We start from the raw sequence: 20,431 nt of genomic DNA, 5'->3' as shown, positions 1-20,431 counted from the left end.
TCCAAAGTTCTGGCTTAATAGTTACATTATCTCCCTGAGATATTTTGAAATCTGTCAAACTCAAGAGGGACTCAACTGAAATTTTAAGTTTATTGTAAATCAATGGATTTGTAACATAAAGTCAGTATTTGCAGAAAAAGCAAGGCACATTGAAAATGATGTTACTGTTACAGACTGAAGGAAGGGACAGGTGCAAATGGCATAAAAGCCACCAAGTATTTTTATGTTTTTGTAGTGGTGCTTTATTCAGTCATACTGAGATACACTTGCAGAAAGTACCTTTAAAAAAAAAATCAAGTGTCTGTCAAGTTGGAAACCTTGTAGCTACAGGAGAAAAGCAAGGGGCAGTTATTTTAATGAATATTGCCACGTTTTCCCTTAATGTGTGTTTACATGAGAGACTGACAGGAGGTACAAACACATGGGCTGGAAAGTCTTATGGATAGGCTGCACTGAATAGACTCAGGATATTTAAAAGCAGTGTCACGTTTTCCTGTGGGATGGGGACTCGAGGCCATGCTCTGCCACCTTTCCTCATTGCGGTATGAATTATTGTTGCCAGATATTGTAAGACTGCGTTTGCTGGTGTTCTGCAATGCGCTGCATACTTCAGCCGCATTTGGAGGTGCAGTGTTACCTACTACTAGTCAACTCCTGAATTATACCATCTGGGGCAACCTGGAAATACCTCGGTGCTCTTGAAGGGCAGTATTCAATTAATGATTAAAATGAGAGAGGTGCAAATGGAATTCCAGACTTTAATCCTCTGAACTTCTTTGCTCAAAGATACATACTGCTTTGTCTTCCAGGGGTTTCCAGTGCGTGGTTTGGCGTGCCTGATTCTAATTTTTTCTTTTGTTTCAAACAGAAAGGGGAAATGCCATTAAGTATGTGGGCTAAATGAAAGAGAATACAAAAGCACTCTTTGGTGAGTGACTGATAATAGGCTGTGACAGATGCTTAGTTTGATAGTAACTAAAACAATAGAGTTCAAGAGCATAAAATATGAGGTATAAGAAGTGGGAAAGAAAAGAAAAAAATTACTTAAAGGAAGAAATCATGCTGATAAAATTAAATAAAGCAAAACATTCTTTCTCTCCAGTGTGGAAGTGAATAGGTTTTTCCAGAGCCTATTGTCTAATGTTTGGGATGTTGCAAGACTAAATGATAAACATATGCTTCCATGGAGTTATTTTACCATTTGCTTTGTTAATTTACATTAATCATAGAAACAGAAATATTAATTAGAACTAGGGATAAAACCATGTTCCTGCCAACATTTTTTCCTGTCTCAAGAAAGATTTAATATTAGCAAATGTATAGGACTGATTTTTCTGTTCTTTTATATATTATAGGGATCTCTTACAGTTAGTGTATTGTGTATAGCTTCAATCTCTATTTAGAGTAGATTTATACAGCCTTCAAAGTTCATCTTCCTTAATAATCTTCAGCATCACCAGCACAGATAGCAAGTAAAGCACTCTCATAATGACCTGAAGCAAAATGCTGCAAGAAAAAAAAATCAACATTTCTGTTACTATACGTTTTCTTAATTTTTCTTCTCTTGGTGTGTGACAAGGACTAGACTGATGTTGTAAGGGTTTTGTAAAATATGACAGTGTTTTCCTAAGGATTCTAGGCCAAGATTTTTTTAATTTCACGTACCTTGGGCTTTGATTGCTTGGGGACCTAGAAACAATCGACCTTTGAAATGTTGGATCAAACCTGTTTAATACTTCTCAAGTTCAATACCAAAAAATCATGAGCAATTTCTTACAGTTACTGCACATCTTACAGTTGGTTTATAGCAACTAAAAAAGGTCAAGTGTCTTAGCAAGAGTCATTTTTGTACAATTAAACAGTGTCAGAGTTTTGTTTTAAGATACAGAGCAAGAGTACATGAGGAATAGTTGATACTAAGTGCAAGGATAAAACCAGACTTTTATCTCAGTTTTGCATGAGAGTGGTATCAGCCTAACCTTGCAGGTCAGTGTGAAAAAAGATGGTATCAATTAGTGTTGAAACTATTCATGCAAACTATTCCTCAGCATACACTGTCCTACCCTGTTTATATCCTCCTCTTGCTGTTGAGGAGGGATGAAATCACATAGAATGAGGATGAGTTGAGAATTCACTGCTCACTTACTGAGGTCAGCATGAGGCACTGAGAAGATACGCTATTGTTTTTATACATTACTTTTTTTTTTTTTTAAATCAAGTGATTGAATGGGTATTAACACACACAGTCTGTGTGGTGCCAGTGCTGAATATATGCAAAAGTGGGTAAAAACTTACTTTAATGTCATGAAAGAGTGATTTCCCATATCTCTCTTTGTATCGCTGCCGTATATTCATCAAGTCAATCTCACTCCTGGCAATGAGAATCCTTATAACTGTTTTATTGTGAAAGCCAAAGTCCTAAAAAGAAAAGAAGATGAGAGGAAACTTGAAAGCTGGACAGTATGTGTTTGCCTATCTGTATACATTCATATTAATGTTTAAGAGATAAGCCAATTAATTAGGCTACCATAAAGATATCCTAGATTTTAAAGAAATCAAAGCATTCAAGGCTTTTTTCCTACAGAGTTTTCACATGCTCAAATAATAGAATTCATGTGACTGGATAACAGAGATTCCCCACATATTGGTGTTCTAGCCATGCACTGAAACTTTTAAGTAGAAAACCTGAAGAACTTTTGTCAGTATTCTTGGGTATTCAGTTTGTAGGTAGCTGTTGTAACTGTCGTTGTGGAGTCCATTCAAACTATGTTGATACCAATAATCTATTTCACAACAACTGCTGTAGAATGTGAATTCAATGAGATTTTTAACGATTGATTTGGAATTTACATAGCTTGTATTCAGCTGTGCTTTAATTTTACTTTTTCTAAATAAATTGTCGTATTGTAATTGTGTGGAGAATGGGGACATCTAGTGGCAATAAAAGTAATTAAAACAGTTTTAGGGTTGGGATGACTGATGACCAGTTTAGATTGTTTAAAGCTAAATTGTAATTTTATCGACTAGCCTTTGATATTGAAATCTTGTTCTCCAAAAAACAAGTAATGAGATATATTAAAAAAGCTGCATATAGAGAATTTGATACATGTTTGATGGCTAGATTAAAATATTTCTTAGAAACCATTATGGGCTATGATTTCAAGCGTTAGAATCCTGTGTGGGTTTTATTATATTGTATTATAAATGGATGTGTAAAAAGCTTGTGGTATAATCTGGACACAGCTTGTCTGCAAAAACATAGGGTATTTTGAATTCTTGCGTTTCTTTTGAGAATTATCTGTGTTCATTAAAATGCTTTGAGAAAACAGTGTAAAATATTAATGAAAACAAAATGCAAATGTTTATTCTTAATAATTAAAACCTTTTTCCTGCATCACATACATCATCTGAATAGAATATAGAAGAAAACTATCTATGTGATGTTTTTTAAAATTAAAAGTGAAGTTTTAACTTGAAAAGCTGCCTTGGTACAGGACCTTTGAGAAACATCACTTTTCCTGATAGTTGGTATTTCCTGGTACTTTTGGCAAACCTTTTTCATGACATGTGCCAGAATCCTCTTTTGACCACTCAGACAAAATACTGCCTCTTCCTCTCAGCCCCTGGGATTTTCCTGGGTTCTTTGCTGCCACTGTTGCTGGTTTCACTGAAACAGGGGATGGCAGTAGTGGCAGCATATGGAAGAGGAAACTGGAGCCCTGTTGAAGTGTTGCTGAAAAGTTTTGTTTGATGGTTCTGGCTTGAATCCTATCTGCCATTCCTGCTCTAAGATGATACTTCATATTTTACCCATGGCTGGCTTTTATGACCATCTTCTAAAGATTACACTTAAAAGATTAAGCTTCAAATATTATACATCTTTTACGTAACATAATGCTTCATTATTTTCACTAATGAATAAAAAACAAATAAAAATGTCTTCAGTGACCTCTAGTAGGAAGAATTTGCAGGTGTTTTTTTGCATTTACCCACATTTCTTCTTGGCACTCATTTGTTTTAGTAGGTTAGCATCCACACACAAAGGTAAAGAACCTGAATATGTACACTGAGTCCTACCAGAAAATAGGACTATTTGTTTTTATGTAACGTTAATTTATGATTTAGTTTTTATTAAATCTCTAGAGATAAAAATTGCATAGTAAGAAAAGTGCACATTGAGTTCTGCACAGCAGGGGGAGATACAATCCATAGAAAAGAAAGATTTTCAATTAAAAACAAATTGACAGTTATCAGATTTTTTTTAAGAATCTAAATATTTAACCTTTTACTGTTACTGTTAGATCCTAACTGTTGCTTAGGCTCTACTGCTTTGAAATTTATGTTGGTACCAACAGTTTTAAGACACGCAGTCACACCTTAAAGATTGAATGGACTGATTTGTAAGTACTTGTTTAAGAATAATCAAGCAAACAGAAAAATAGGGACACTACTTTTTATGATACGTGATGAAGAAAGACTACTTACATGAATTGCATTATAAAGCCTGTAAGCAAAGTAGGAAGGCTTGTCGCGAACACAGAGAACTAGGAGAGAAGAGTTGCAACAGGTAAACATAAGATTATAATATAATATTTTCCATTGGCTTTAGGCTCCTTGAAATAGAAAGCTGTCTACTGCTGTCCATGACTCAGCTTAAAATTAAGCTATTAGTTTTCACAAACATAACTATATTTATAATTTTAAAACCCTGGAACTTATTTTGGGTGGCAACTCATTGCTGTTGCATCAAAAGGCTTATTAAAAATCAGTGAATATGCTCACATGACATCATTGTACAAATACTATTATCCTTATTCTGTAAGTGGAAGACAAAGGCACATAAAACTTGGAACTTTTTTATATGCTACTGAAGTCCTGAAAACTTTGCCAATTATTTAATATGTATAGAATCAGTTGGTAATGCAGTTCTCATTGATCACATAAAATTTGTTATCAAATAAAGAACACCTATTAGTTCTGCTCAGTCAGAATCTAGTGCTGCAGATATACATTTTTAGATGTACACAAACATGGAAAAGTAGTTCGAATATTCTTTTCTAATTATCTCTGAAAATTTAATTACACAATACAGGAGAGTAAAGTGGATAAAAATATCAGAAAAACAGTATTCTTGATGCATCAGAGATACCATGCTAGATATTTATTAAAACATTACTGCTAGTATAAAATAATATTTTTACATTACCTATTGCAACCAGTAATTCTTGAAAGTATCCATCATAACATTCATTAATGGCATCTACTATGTCTTGCCCAGAGATATTTTGGAACTCCTGGAAAACTTGGGGGTAAAAAAAATTCTTGATTTATTCTTGTTCATTAATAATGATCAACTTGCCTTTTTTCTCCTGCTTCTCCTCAGTACCATAAGTATTGAGTTTATTTTTTTTCCTATTTTTTTTCCTATTTATTCTCATTGTTCCATTATGTTTTTATCCCCCAACTAAGGCAATCTACATGAGTAGCCTGAAACTTGGCTTCCAGGACATTCTCCCTCTGGGTTCTCCAGCATACAGTATAAAAAGAATGCATGCCAAAGCCTCTGTTTCACTTGAAGCGTTAATAAATCTCCATCTAGCAACCTCTGTTTATGAAACTTGTAAGAATGTCATGAAGCAAGAACATGTAAGAAGCAAGAACTTCCTTGCTCAGCTTGGCTAAAACTGGCCAGAGATTCACAGATTGTGAAGCCATGGTATGACATGCGTCACATGTCAGTTATCCAGACATGGACACTCTCTGGATAATGCAGGTATCCAGACTTACACACATGAATATACAGAACGTGCTTACTCCTTTAGGGGAGGAGGAAAATTTTGAACTCACTGCTTACTACAAAACTTGCAGAGGACTACAACTCTTGCAGAGGCAGAACCTTCAAATCCCTGTTACAGAGAGTAGAGCATAAGCAGGTATGTTATGTTAATCCTGTCATCACCAGCCTTACAGAAGTCATGAATTAATTTGTTGATCCATGGCAGCAAAGTTGTTCTAAGCTACTGTTAGAAGTTGGCATAAGAAATACAGCTGGTGGCACAGTGATAAACTTATAACCAAACAGACTGCTTTTCCACTGCTGAGCAAAGAAAAATCTCAAACTTGTCACCAAACAGATACAACAGGTTTCTTTTCTACAGTGGAAGATCTGGATGATGTCACATAAATTTCTTGCAATCTGTAATTATGTCTGATTATCTATTTTAAATAAAAATGTCCTATTATGTTTCTGTGTGTATGTTCATTACAAGAGAGTGGATGTGGACCCTGAAGTGCTCCCATCAAAAACTTCTTCGAAACTTACGGGGAAAAGCCTCAACACAACAATGTGTTTTCACATACAAACATTTGTTGAAAATACTCCAGCTACCTCTCCCAAGGTGTTTCCACTCATAGCAAAGAGTTACTTAGGAAAAATGAAGAAAATATTTAAGAAAAATCCGCCTCATCCAGTTCTGTCCTGTGTAAAGTCAGTGCAGCCATAGCTTATGCCTGCCTTTGGTCATGCGTTCTTCTCTCTGCTAATAGGCATCCTGATGTCTGTCTGTTCTATCTACAGCTGTCTCTAGTCCTCAGTTCAGTTTTGTATTACTTCCAAAATCCCATTAACATCAGTGGGAGTCGCACTTAGGTTTCAGGCTAATACCCTGCTGCACACTGAGCTTCTTGGTATGTAAACCATGGTTTTATTAGCAAGTCAAATTTTCTCTTTCCTATGTTCAAACAGCTGAACCGCTGGATTACCCATCCACAACTGCTGGTAACTCTTGTTGCAGAGAATCATTTGCAGCATGTTTTTGTGTTCGCCTGTTTTCTGCTGACATGCTTCCCATAGAATCTAATATACCAGAAAAAGGAAAAAAAAAGCAAATGATTTTAAGTAAGTCCTAAATCACTTTTCAACATTTGTATTTGTTTGGTTTTTTGGTTTTTTTTTTTTTATGTTTGAGAAGCTCACATCTGACTACATTTACCATTGCATCCTGAGCAGCTGTAGAAGGATCTGCATATCCTTCCATCCTTGTTCCCTGGGGGAAAAAAGATAAATTTGCTTCAAAAGTTAAATCCTAGGAAGACTGTAGGAATGTAAAGTCATCTCTATATGAAGCTATGTTTCATTTCTTGAGGTAACACCAATGGGCTTTTAGATGAGATCAATGTATTCAATCAGTGTATTCAATTCAATTCAAGCCTAGGACAGGCTGAGGAGAGTTGGGGTTGTTCAGCCTGGAGAAGAGAAGGCTCTGGGGAGACCTTATTGCAGCCTTCTAGTGCTTAATGGGGGCTTATAGGAAAGATGGGGACAGATTTTTTAGCAGTGCCTGTAGCAGTAGGAAAAGGGGTAATGGTTTTAAACTAAAAGAGGGCAGATTTAGACTAGCTATAAGGCAGAAATTTTTCTCAATGAGGGTGGTGAAACACTGGCACAGGTTGCCCAGAGAGGCGGTGGATGCCCCATCCCTGGAAACATTCCAGGTCAGGTTGGACGGGGCTCTGAGCAACCTGATCTAGTTGAAGATGTCCCTGCTCACTGCAGGGGGGTTGGACTAGGTGACCTTGAAAGTTCCCTTCCAACCCAAAGATTCTATGATTCTATGAATGGTTGAATTTGCAACTATAGAAAGTATCTTCAAGTTGTCATGTTATGTCTTCACTTCCTCTAAGTAGAGGAACTCTGCAATGACAAACGGTCTTGTGAGAGGAAAAAATGGGGGCAGCGGATAAACCCATCCCATTTTTAGTCCCATTTTAAATAGCCTTTTACCTTATCACCGCCATCCCACCACCATTCCCAGTATTGTGGATGTTGTATTGCTTACTATAATATGTAACTATGAGGGGAAAACAAGGGTAAGAGTAACATTTGCCATTTGCTGATTATTTCTTATCAATATGCATATTGCTAGAAGACTCTTTTCTCTTTTTTTTTTTTTCTCCTTGTACAAACTGTAAAGCCCTGCAAGCTCATCAAATAATGGAGATTTTGCTTGCTCATAATCAGTGTCTAAAATTAAGATCCAAGACTAGGAAATCGACAGCTTTGATACATACACCACAGAAGAATACTTCAAATGTTCCCATACATTTAATAGCTTCTCAGTTGCACAAATCAAGCTGATATGCTTAAGTAAACACACTATGATCTGAATAGTTGTTAGTAAAAGAGAAGAGCACACAACTTCCGGAATTGCTTTTTTAACCATTATTGTCTTGTAAGAATACAAATCAGCCTTGGTTGCAGAACTCTTAAAAATCTCAAGCTACATGTAATCACTGCCTTAATGATACATGTTTGAAACAATTTGCTTAAGTTTAAAATTTACAGTCATTTTACCCTGTATGTGAAAGGGAGGATTAAAATACAAACCCTGTATTGTCTGTCAACTTGTAGAATGACTGATTTGTAGCTCTTTCCTTTTAAAAATGTTAATTTATATTTTGATTAAATTGTAAGAATTTCATATAGTGGAATTCCTAGTAACAAGGCAAATTACTTGAAGGAAATTATGTTGGAATGATTGCATAGAGTTACATACATGAGAAAACATAGGAAAAAAAGACAGACAAGTGAACAATAAGAAAAGTTAAATAATACTCTACATGAGTCAGATGCTTACTTTCCCCAGTAACATTTAACAGTGACTACTCTTGGCGTATTTTTGCTGGAGAATCCTGCAATGTGTATAATTACTTTTTAAATTGTAGAAAAATACCACATTTCAGTTAATACCCCAAAAAAAAGAATTAGAATAGGTCTATTTGTCTCATAGTAGAATGTTATTTAGCCTGAATTTTTAACTCTGTTAATTTATTTAGGAAGACTATAACCTATGACTTCTAATCTGCCTTAGTGTGGACATGAAAATTGTAAATACCACACTATAGCATTGAATAGTTTGCTCTCCATAAGTGAAGCACATTTACTTCTATCTGTAGTCAGATGTGTGTGTCATCAATCCCAAGATTTAATAGAAATCAAAGCAAAGGGTGTCTGAAAAAAGTATTAAAGGATGCATTGGAAATATTGCTATAGAGTAATCTTCTGTAAATTGCATGGTACTAGAACTAAAAAGGATGTATTTTAATGAAATATCACTAGTTTTAATATAAGATTGTGTCCAAACGTGGATGATTCAGCTAACACTCTTCAGAAGTATACAGTATAACTGACCGAAGTTGGGATTTCCTGCAATTCGTCTTTATCTTGAGAAAAGTAGCAGTTAGATCTTTTTAGCTAAGAAGTTGCTGATTTCAAGCCTCTTTATCAATATCTGTGGTTTAACAAAATAAGGACTAACAATGTAGTCTCAGATAATTTGTTTTAAATTTGTTCTTTTGATGAGTAAAATGTGTCGCATGGTATTAATAAAGATGAGAAGTGAGGTTGCTTAACTTGTAGCCCTTAGTTTTTAAGCAAGGAAGAGTTTTCGTTATTAAGGGGGAAAAACATCTAACATCAGAAAAAAAAAATTCCTGTTTATAGCTTCTACATTTGAAACATCTGCTCTTTATCTCTGTACCTCAATGAAGCCTGCTGCTATTTCAAATCTTAGTAAAAAACACTTTTTCCCCAGACACATGTATATAAAAATACAGATATACCTTATGTATGCTGTTATCTCCTTGCAGTCTTTTTGTCATTATTTGTTACTCTGGTTTACCAAAGATTTTTAAGATAATGAGCACAGTGACAACAGTGAGAATGGGAATTCATGATCTGACAAGGATGACCAACTTTGTTGGATAAAACTACAAATTGGTAAAACTGTAAAAGGTGGTGTGTCATAGTGACAATTCGTTTACCTGCATGCAAACATACTGTGATCTAGCATATGCAGTAGCACAAAGAACATAATGTTTAAAAAAGAGAACTATTTAATACTTTCTTTCATAGTCAAATGTGGATATATCTCCATTTTTACATAATGCCTAAACTGGATTATGAACCGTATATTCTAACAATGGAGGAAACAGAGCTTTAAAAATGAAAATCTCATTTGTACATGCAAGTAGACTACTTTTGAGATGAGTCAGATTGAGCAGAACGTCAGCAGTTGAATGTCCAGGGACTTACTCAATAAGTAAGGTCTGTTGACCTTTGCCTCCATCTGAAAGGCAAAGTCAAAGTCAAAGTAGATGAAGGAATTTAAGTTCTCTTCTGCTCTTCCCCCTCTCTTGTGGAAAAGTGTAGCCCTCTGTTGAACTACCTTTAACAACAGTCACCTTAAAATTTAAGACTTCTCAAATAGCATCGAAAGTTATTATGATTTTTTTAGAAATGTAAATCATACTACCTGTTTTTACAGTACCTGAGCAAGATTCATGAGCGTATCTCTGAAGTGACCTGAAGTCTCAGAATCGATATCTTGTTGAAGATCATTATTGTATTCTAGGTTAAACCAGAAATGTATGATCTAAATCACAAATGAACATGCTCTGAGTAGTACTAATGAATATTAGCAAACAAAGGATAAATAAATAGGGTGCAAATACTTGTCCATTTTCTGTGGTGATTATTCCACAGTAACCCATGCAGGTTCTACACAGACCTAGCCATGGGGCTGGCAGGTCTGTCTGGGCCCTGCTGGGGGACCTCAGCTGCTGCCCCGGCTCCCCTGTCCACCCACCCACGGGCGCAGCCCCACCACTGCTGCTGCTCTGTGGTGGTGAGATACTCTGAAATGTCCCACCAAGGAAGCCTGAATAAGCACTTTTTGAAGGAAAACAGCTTATGTACTTCTTTGAATAAAGTGTGCAAAAGTTTTTGAAAATCCCTGAATGTGGCTTCTAGGTATCTCAGATGTCATAGGCAGCAATACATCTCAAAAATACTGTGATGTATTTTCAACTTTAAACATTTTGCTTCAGCCTTTTGTATATAGTTATGGGAAAGGAGGGAGGAAGGGAACCAGTCGGTATTGAGAATTCATTTTTGTCATTCAGTTCCTTCATATGTGCTAATACATCTGGAGCACACATAGTACAACTGCTGCTGTGCACTTGTAAAAAACATTACGCATTAAGTAGGCTTCTTTCATCTGGAAGATCTCCATATTTGACCTTGAGGCTAATATGTCAATTAGGCATTTTTCTTCTGTGTCTACTCCCTGTGTGGAAAGAAGTAAATTTGAAAAGATATTGTTAGTAGAAACCACAGCTTTTAGAAGAAAGGAATGCTGTGCTTATCAGAAGTAAGAAAAGAATAGCAGTCATTGCTGGAGCAATGCAGAGTGTACTTTTGCATAGTCTACCTGTTTAAATAGAAATTGACTTTAAATTAATAGTAGAACCCTGTATTTCAAATATATTCCTACTTAATCTGAGTTTCAGCATGTACATTAACAAGTGGGGAATGAAGCAAGACTGGTGTTGACAGAAACATAATGGGAAGAATTTTAGAGCTTTAGTAAGAATTTAGGATTTATTGAAAGAAATCAGATGCAAAGATTGGGCATACATCCCCATCATGTGTTCAGGCAATCTGAAGTAGATATGAGCACAACTATTATTTTGTGCTTCTATCTTCTTCTGTTTTTTTTTTAATTTGTTTGTTTATTTAGGAATGTTACTGTCTGTGATGTCTACCGTAGAACTTGGTATTTAAGGGAGGTATCATGGCCATACATGCAATGCTGCAAATTACTGTATTTTCCCACAGGATTTGAATTAATTTTATAAACTTGAATTGACATAAGATATGCTGCATATGCTGCTTTTGTTATGCACATGTATAGTGTTGGTGAGTATTCTGCATTTGGGATAACGGGAGAACATGACATCGAGCCTGAGCCTGGAGACACATATGGCCTTTTTTTTTTACTTTGGCCATACGAATCCAGATCAAGATAGAATACTATAAGAAAGTTCAACTTTGAGCCACATTTAGAAAAAAAAAAACCCTTTGGAAATCTTGTCAATAATTTTAATAAAAGTTATGCTTCTAGTGCTACCAGTGATATTTCACAGTATGTTTTATGCCAACTGTAATTAAAAATATATCAGTAGTTCTAAAAAGTGCATTGGTTTAAGTGTCTGAAGGACAAGGAAAAATAATGTTAATTTTTTTTGAGGGGATTCTCAAAATATGTAAGATAGATCACCTTGCTCAAAGTTGTATAATCTGTGTCTTATTTGTGACAGTGGACAGTAGCAAATATTGATGGAAAGAAAAGGAAAACGGTTGAGCTCTGATACACCTTCCCATCTTTCAGGAATGGGCAATTTAGGAATTTCCTGAGAAGGAATTTGCCAAGGATTATTATTTTCAATAGCCAACAGTGGACCTGTTTTCTAAGAATTTATTGAAGTCCTTTATGAACTGATTTGTGCTTTTGGTCTCCACAATGCCCTGTGAGAATGAATTTCACCATTTAATTAGATGATCTTTGGAAAAATATTGTTGTTTGTTTCAAAACTTCACTTGCTTAAGGAGCACAGGCTCAGATCCTGGGAAGAAAAGGAAATATTTTCTTCAAAATGTGCAATCAGTTCAATCTGACTGGAGTAATCATAGCTTTGTCACAGAGTAATTTGTAAGTGTTTATGTAAAGACATGTTCTGCTAAAGAAGTATTGGTCTTTTCAGAGGTTGAGGCTTAGTGCATGGCAATGGCTGTTCAAATGGATTTTATTCATAACATACATAAATGCTTGCAGGATCAGGGCTTTACATTTCCCTGTATAAATACTTCTTCACTGACTGAGTTTACCATGGGTGTTGAATGGGTTGTATTTTTTACAAGACAAGGATGTTATTTATGCTAGTTTTACCATACCAATGAATAAACTTCATATAGCACTGTATTTCTGATGACGTAGTGTACCACATAGTAGTACTACTACTTGTGTACTAACTTTCAGAAGTTTATCAACCATTGAAATGTAAAAAAAAAATCAGTTTAACATCTGTTCAGTACTGTAATTAGTGACTGTGACTCTAAGCAATTCTGAATTTGACAAGTACCTTCAAGGCATGCCAGAGCTCATGGGCATCATAGGAGGCAGGTGGATACATCAAGCCAACCATGACTTCTTTGAAGTGATGAGAGAGATTCTCTTTTAAGTCCGTTACCAGATCCTTGAAAAGAAAAAGAAAATGCATAGTGAGGATTATTTCAATACTCATGATTTATGAAGACAGCTTAAAAAAAGTATTAGTGGTTTTCTCTGTAAATGAATAAAGATGAACCGTTGAAGATGAATTCTGGCTAAAATGAAGTAAGAAGAATATTCTCTTAAATTGTACCTCCTTCTTCTAATAGTATGGGTGAGATGACAGTAAACACATGCCAGCAGGATTGTTGATGCTTGGTTCATTAGAATACAGAATAAAATTCAGGCGTTTAAGTGCAACTGCTACTTGCAGGCTTGGAAACTTGCATACCATGGATGCAGCTTCCCTTGTGTACTCCCTGTGTGAATCTGTGGAAGCTCAGCGCCTTTGGAATTCAAATCCCATAGAACACAGATGATTTCTTGTGCTTCTTTCAATGTTACTCACTATGTGAATAATTTAAAAAATCATCCATATTGCTCCTAGTATATAAAAATATCTGCTTTGGATTGCTGGAAGTTTATATGCCTCAGTTTATGTATATATTACATTCAAACTGAATTCACTATGTTTGACAGACGCTGGATTAACAAAAAGGAACCTCCCTCTTCCCCCGCATGTGTCTCAGTACTCACTTGCCAGGTAGCTGAGTAATGGATGAGAGTTTCCTCCCCACTCTCAGCTTTCCTGGTAGTAATCTTCAAAACACTGCAAATACCAAAAGCTTGTTATACTATTGCTGTTTCTGATTAAGAGGATACTTGTGCAGTCACTTTTTTAATGTTTTGTGTACAGCACTAGGCAGCTGTCAGATATGTTCTGACCTAAGTCTGAATTTAAAGGAGTACCAGAAATGGTTCCCATGACATAAACTATTATGTTTTCAGAGCTGCATCCTTTTCAGGCCTGTACTTCGGTTTTGAAACATATCTGAATAAATTAAATTAGTAGCTAGAGTAGCAATGAAGGACATATACACATTAAAAATTAAATTTATGATGAAGAAAGATATGCAGTCTTCAGTGAATGCACATTAGGTGCATTTGACAACCACTAAATCAGACATGGAACAGAAATGAATTCATTAAGACATTTCACTTCTGACAACATGCCTGTGGGAAAATGGGTTAATAATACAAATGGATATTAATTAAAAATTACTCCTGCAATCAGAACTAAGGGAAGTGAAGTATTGAAAAATAAGAAAAGACAACTCTAAGTTGTCATTATTAACATTTCCTAATCATCTCTGCTACAAGAAATCCCTGAAGGACAACTATAAGAAGGAACTTAAAGCTTGCCTGTATGTCTGAATCATGCAGACAGTTCAGGGTTTTATTTTCTTTTTTTATATATTTCTCCTTCTAATGTGCCGCACTTTACGTTTGTCAAGTGAATGGGCATAGTGGCTACCATACTGAACAGGCTGAATTGAAATTAAGAGGGTGGAGGACTGGACAGACAGGTTTACCACAATTAAACTGCGAATGCTAAAATTCTTATTCCCTAGCTGTCTGTCTTCTCTGTCCTGCAGAGTTTACTGCTCATAAGCTGGCACAGCTGAATGGCATGTTTGCCCAATGCGATATATCCATTAATACAGATTACAGCCAGAGAAATGCTATCACTGACATGTGCTAAGGTATCTTCTGAGTGTAAACTGCAGCAATTCAGGGCTGCATCCTGCAGCAATCAGAGATGCATCCTATCCTGTTCAGCAGTTCTTGCCCAAGATAGCAAATTTTGAGGCATCAGTCAAATAAATTGCATGGGACACTAACCAGATTAGCATTTCAGTATATCTGCTCTCACAGATGAGACAAAAATGATCAGCATTCCTGTTTCATTTCTGAACTAGATTAGAGCTAATTTGTACTGACTCCTGTTTCCACATGGCAAAAGGTAGAAGTAGGTGGGTTTTTTGGAAAGCTGTCAAGAATATCTTGATGTATCTTGCACTGTAAAGTATACCGAGTGCTTAACAGATTCATTTAAATTAAAATTGTGGGTGTATATGCAAGATGTTCCATGAGTTTCAGAATTTTCTGTAGCCCTTGCTGGAATATAAAAATAGTTTGTGTGCCTTTCCTCTCTATTATTATTCATAGTTTTGGAGACTGAAGTTCTTAAAAATGACAGCTGAGGTTTTTGTTGTCTTTTTTAGTTCTTTTAGATCTTTAGGTCTGTGGCCACTGGCTTTATAGCACTTCAGGTTGACTGAATATGGCTGACAGAGGTATAAACTGAAAATTTAATTTAATTGAAATTTAATTGAAAAAAAGGTGGTGTGTTTTCATAGGGATTTATTTATTTGTTTATGTTTTTATTTTGGATTTGAAAAGAAAATACAAATAGATCAGTGGTGAGAAAGTCAGTAATTGTTCTCTATGAATATTAAATATGGCAAATTATAACTCCATTCCTGAAGGACATTTGGCAATTCTTTATTGAGATATTATTAGTGTTATCTCTAGGTCACCTTCACATATCAGAGGGCAAAAATTAAAGATAAAAAGTAATATGAAGTTTTAAAATGTTTTCCCTTGTTAAAATGATAGGTCCAGTTGAAACACTCTAGAGAAAAGGTTAAAAAAAACCCAGCCACCCGCTATGGACAGAGTAGAGAAGGAGCACTGTCCAGTGATTAAGGAGATAAATGAAGACTTGAAAAGAATGGGCTTGGGTGCTTTACTATCACAGGCACCTTTGGGTAGCTTGACATGCTTTAGTTTTCTGTAAGTAAAACTAATACTCGGTGAGGAATGTTGCATGGATAAACACTGAACTTGTGTTGTTTGCATGTGTAATGGTAATGGTAACCTAATAAATACCTTATAAAAGAAAACCACTTTTAATCATTCAGATCCACTGATCTCAATCATTGTCACAGTCTTTGGAAGGTAAGTATACCTGTGATTCAGTTATTGTTCTTTTATGGTCTATTTAAAACATACTTATCCATTCAAGGCTGCATCTAAAATACCACAAATATTGTGTGTTTGATTTTTTATAACAGTCCAAATAAAGCCAGTGATCTTCTATAGGTGAATAACAACACAAAATCAGCCCACTACACTGATTAAATCCAGCTCTTCCCCCACTTATAGGAGAGTAAGGGGCTGTTTCAGCATATTTAGAGGTCAACAGTTGTGCGGTATTTTGGTATATGGTTGGTACAAAAGCTGTCTCCAGAAAACTGCTCAGCTACCCAAAGAAAATACACTGTTCTACTGGTTAACAGACTGGTGGTGTAACAGACTACCACATCAGCAGTTAATGTGGAGTTCTTCAATGAACCGTTCCTAATTAACTCTAATTAAGGCTGATGGCTGTGTGGTAGGATTGCTGCACACTCGCTGTCCTCATTCACGCTGATTGATTCAATGGCAAACATACATTGACCTTGAAGGCATTTTGCAGTGAGCTGTTATTTTTTCAGGCTTCAGGAAAAGAAGAAAACTGGATTTTGTTTAAAATGTTTGTCTGGCTTCTATTAGGGGAAGGGCATGTCTGGTCAATTTAATCACAGCATTTTTCTTTATCTTTCCAATATAGTATCTAGTTTCATACAGCAGTTTTCATCACTAGATTTCCCAGGGATTTTACAAAAGGTGTTGCTATTATTTTCACCCTTATATAGCTGGGGTAACTGGGGAAAATACAGGCATTGCAACTGCCCCAAAGTCATTTGGTTAGCAATAGTAGATCTGGAAACAGAATGAGAATATCTATCTCTCTGTATGTTTAAGAACTCATATAACAAAAATTACCTTGTTATATACAGTAAATATGGATAAAATGCATTTGAAAAAAGAAACCCTAACTTTTTATGTCTTGAAATTTTTGAAATAAGTTTCAAAGATTCATAAATTTAAGCAGTTTAGATGATTATTGCACTTAGTGTATGGGATTACATGATATGAGGTCTTAGAAGGTCAGTGCTTGAGGTGAGAACATTAATCAGCGTGTGGATAAAAAACAACTACCTGCAATTGTTGGTATAGTGTTTTTCTTTGGTGTTTCAACCCAAATACAATACTGTTTTATTATGTATTCAGAATACTTGAAAAAAAGTAATGCAGACCCCCCCCCAAAGCACATAGAGAAAGCAATAAGACTGTCCAGAAATTCTGGTTTGGTCAATAGAGGAGAATGAACTATAGAAGAAGAAACTTTGCATGTCCCTATTTTCAACTTTGGGTGTGTCAGATGTACTTCTACTGCTATATAGATGACAATTTGAACCCATCAAGGGTATTGATAATTACATGAGCAAAGTTGTGTGCCGATCGGTTGGTGCCAGCCAGCTCTCTGCCAGGCTTTTGATTCCAGTAACTGACCTGAGAGAAGGGCTGACCAACCACACTGGAGACAGGAGAGACGGAAGTAATGAAAGTACAAAATGGCTGTCATACCCTGCCATACATGTCTCTGTACGCCTCGGCAATCATAAGCCGCTGTGAATTGCAGCGCTGCGTTAGAATATCAATCAACACATCTTTTTCACAACCTGTGAAGGAAACATGACACAGACTCTAAATTAACAAAGTGTTGTTATTTACTTACATTTGTGATTGTTCATGTTTTGTTCAAGAACACTAACCTAATTTCTTGAAAAAAAAATAGATCAACAGATTAATATCTGGCTGGTCTTTACCAACATCAGTTATATTTACTGTGCTCATGTACCTTTCACTTGCTGGTGTGATACCAGCAAAAAGTGAAGTAGTCTGTTATTATCAGATGCATCACAATCTCTTTCAAGCTCAAAGGATTTGAAAGCATTCATAAAACTGAGAGAGGCTTTCATCTATTCCGAACTGGGCACACTCGCAGAACTTGTGGCTGAGCCTGGGAAGTCATACTTGTATGCCCTGTTGATATTGATTAAATTGTCATTCCCGCATTAGGGATCTCTTTTATGGGGATGACAAATTATGGTCAGACCATTTGTTGAAAAACTGAGAGAGATACATTTTCAGAGGAACTATATAAAATAAGTTATGAACTTTTAAAAATATAATATTTTAACCAATTTCCAAGGGCATTTTATTGAAGGTTGCCTATGATCTATTGTTTGATGACTAGATATACTGCGAAACTTCTATAATGAATAAGTACTTACTGCTTATGGAAAAGATGATGATGATTAACGCATTCTGAAAATTATTTTTAATTTTAATTTTTTTGTCCATCCCAAAAGTTGGCTCTTGGTAATTTCAGATGGCTAAAATAATGAAATGTCATGATTTAATGATATCCCAGCATAAATGTATCTCCAAGTGTAAATCAGCTGACTTTATCACACTTGCAGCAGAGATGAATTAGGCTGGAAAGCACAGGGATCAGCTGGCATCTGAATGGTGTAGAGTTGTCTTTCAAGTTTCTACAAGCCATTGTTATATAGGCATATATATATGTTACAGATACACATTCTATACCTATTACAGCTTTGTTAGACAGATTTTATCGTACAATCTACAACTGACAGGTTCCATTTTGACACAAAAGTAATTGGACATTGAATATTTTTTTTTAAAGTTGGAAGCGGAAGTATATATTTGCTCACTGTACACCAGGTTGAGCTCTTTTTCATCTGGATCATCTAGTCACAATTACACCAGCTTTTTAGCAAGACACTGATTTAACATCAGTCTGAGTCATTTTCATGAAACTCACAAAATGGAAGTATTACTGAAACTGTGCATAAGGATTTCTTTTTACTTTTCACTAAATAGTTATCACTAGGAATCTGTACAGCTTATATAGTCTTTACAGTAAAAACTAAGAAGGACTCAGGAAATATTTGAAAACCTAAATAACTTTATCCATTTGTGTAAAAGCACTGGTGTCATATGCAACTGAAAATATGTGACTGAACCTCCTCACAAGAATGAATGTCGTGTGCAAGATTTGGGGTCAGGGTGCCTGTAAAGGCTATGGAGACTTAAAGTCTCTGAAGCTGAACTTTTTATTTCACCAGTTGTCCTTGAAATTAGAACTTTGTTTCATGTACTTTGATAGGTAAATTAAAAGTAAGGTTAATGTGCTTGTATTTTACGGTATTGAATGAAGAAAATAATCTCTGTGTTGTCATGTTAGCAACATTGCATTAAAAGTACTGTTTGAAGTTCAGCAAAATGTTTAAAACTTTTCATCTGTAGCCAGCTTAGTCAAAAAGATATTTCAGATTCCCCTTGATCAATAATACCCATTGTGGTTCATTTGGCATTAAGTCTGAGTCCTCACATTTCCATTAGAAACTGAAAACAGAATGCACAATTTGCTGCTGTACAACATTGTGAAAGGCTCAAGAGGTATAAAAATTCTGGTACAGAAAACAATTTTAATGTGAGGAAAATGTTTCAGATAGATAGTAAAAAAAAATAAACTCAATATCAGCAATACCAACAATGTTCAACAGGAAAACACAAAAAACTGAACAGAGTGCTTTGGTGAACAAAAATTTTTTGTGTGCTTAGACTGAAAGCAAAAATTGCTCTTGAGTAAAAGATAATAAATTCTTTAAACTTTCTACTCCATTTATTTCTTGATGACTGATTAAAAGACTTAACAGTAATAGTTAATTGTTGAAGTTACAATGAAAAACCTTTCCTTTGTTGACCTTCACTGTAGTGGCATAACACAGAATTCTGTTTTCTTTTTCTTATTTTCTCAAGGAAAGCATTCATTACTGTAAGTGTGGCATCGATTTTAGATTAATCTTAATCACCTCTTAGTTCCTGTAAATGCAAATACATGATGTCTTTGGACATCACCAGTGTGTCTTATTGTGATACCTTGAAGAATCAACAGATACGTGGTGACACTTTTAATATTATGAGTTTTAATTTTGCCTAATGTTTTTATTTTATGAGAGCTTTCTGAAAAAAAAAGATGTGTTAGAATCAGTCAAGATACTCACTAATTCCCTGTAGGGCTCCTCCTAGCAATTGGGCATCCATAATAGGGTTAAAATTTGGAGCAGGAAAAATCGTTCCTTGTATCTGCTAAAGGAGAAAGCAGCCTTTAATTGAGGTGTTTTACGTCTATTACACTGCATATATAATTCTGTTCAAAATCAACAATCATAACATTCAATTGTCTTTGTTTCATGGGGAACAGGATGCAAAGTTTTTAATTTATGAAACAGAACTTAAACTTGCAGTAAGCCCTAGGAAGACAGACCATATTTGAGGAAGTTCCCCATAGCATGAGTTAGGCCTGAAAAAAATTAAAATTTTAACACTAATTAATTTTTTTTGCATTAAAATATAACCACATTTTTGTGTCTATCTCCCAACCTTTTTCTGAAAATATAATTTTGTCTTTCAAAGTTAATCCATTATATCCCTGACAG

General features: G+C 35.4%; 1 protein-coding gene across 1 annotated transcript; it reads right to left on the bottom strand.

Moving 5' to 3' along the window:
• Positions 1 to 1,437: 1,437 nt before the first annotated feature.
• On the bottom strand, positions 1,438 to 20,075 carry ANXA10 (annexin A10; the record flags this gene model as incomplete). Its single annotated transcript, XM_081999123.1, has 11 exons — positions 19,997 to 20,075; positions 17,487 to 17,581; positions 12,982 to 13,095; positions 11,036 to 11,126; positions 10,329 to 10,408; positions 6,993 to 7,046; positions 6,763 to 6,856; positions 5,207 to 5,302; positions 4,486 to 4,544; positions 2,296 to 2,418; positions 1,438 to 1,506 (listed from the first exon to the last, which is right to left on the bottom strand). Exons 1-11 carry the CDS (start codon positions 20,034 to 20,036, stop codon positions 1,438 to 1,440), a joined length of 915 nt encoding a protein of 304 aa, XP_081855249.1. The 5' UTR covers positions 20,037 to 20,075.
• Between the last annotated feature and the right edge of the window lie 356 nt (positions 20,076 to 20,431).

This window comes from Phaethon aethereus (assembly GCF_964289735.1).
Source record: "Phaethon aethereus genome assembly, chromosome: 4".
NCBI classification, from domain to species: domain Eukaryota; kingdom Metazoa; phylum Chordata; class Aves; order Phaethontiformes; family Phaethontidae; genus Phaethon; species Phaethon aethereus.
This window is presented reverse-complemented; position numbering and strand designations above follow the sequence as displayed.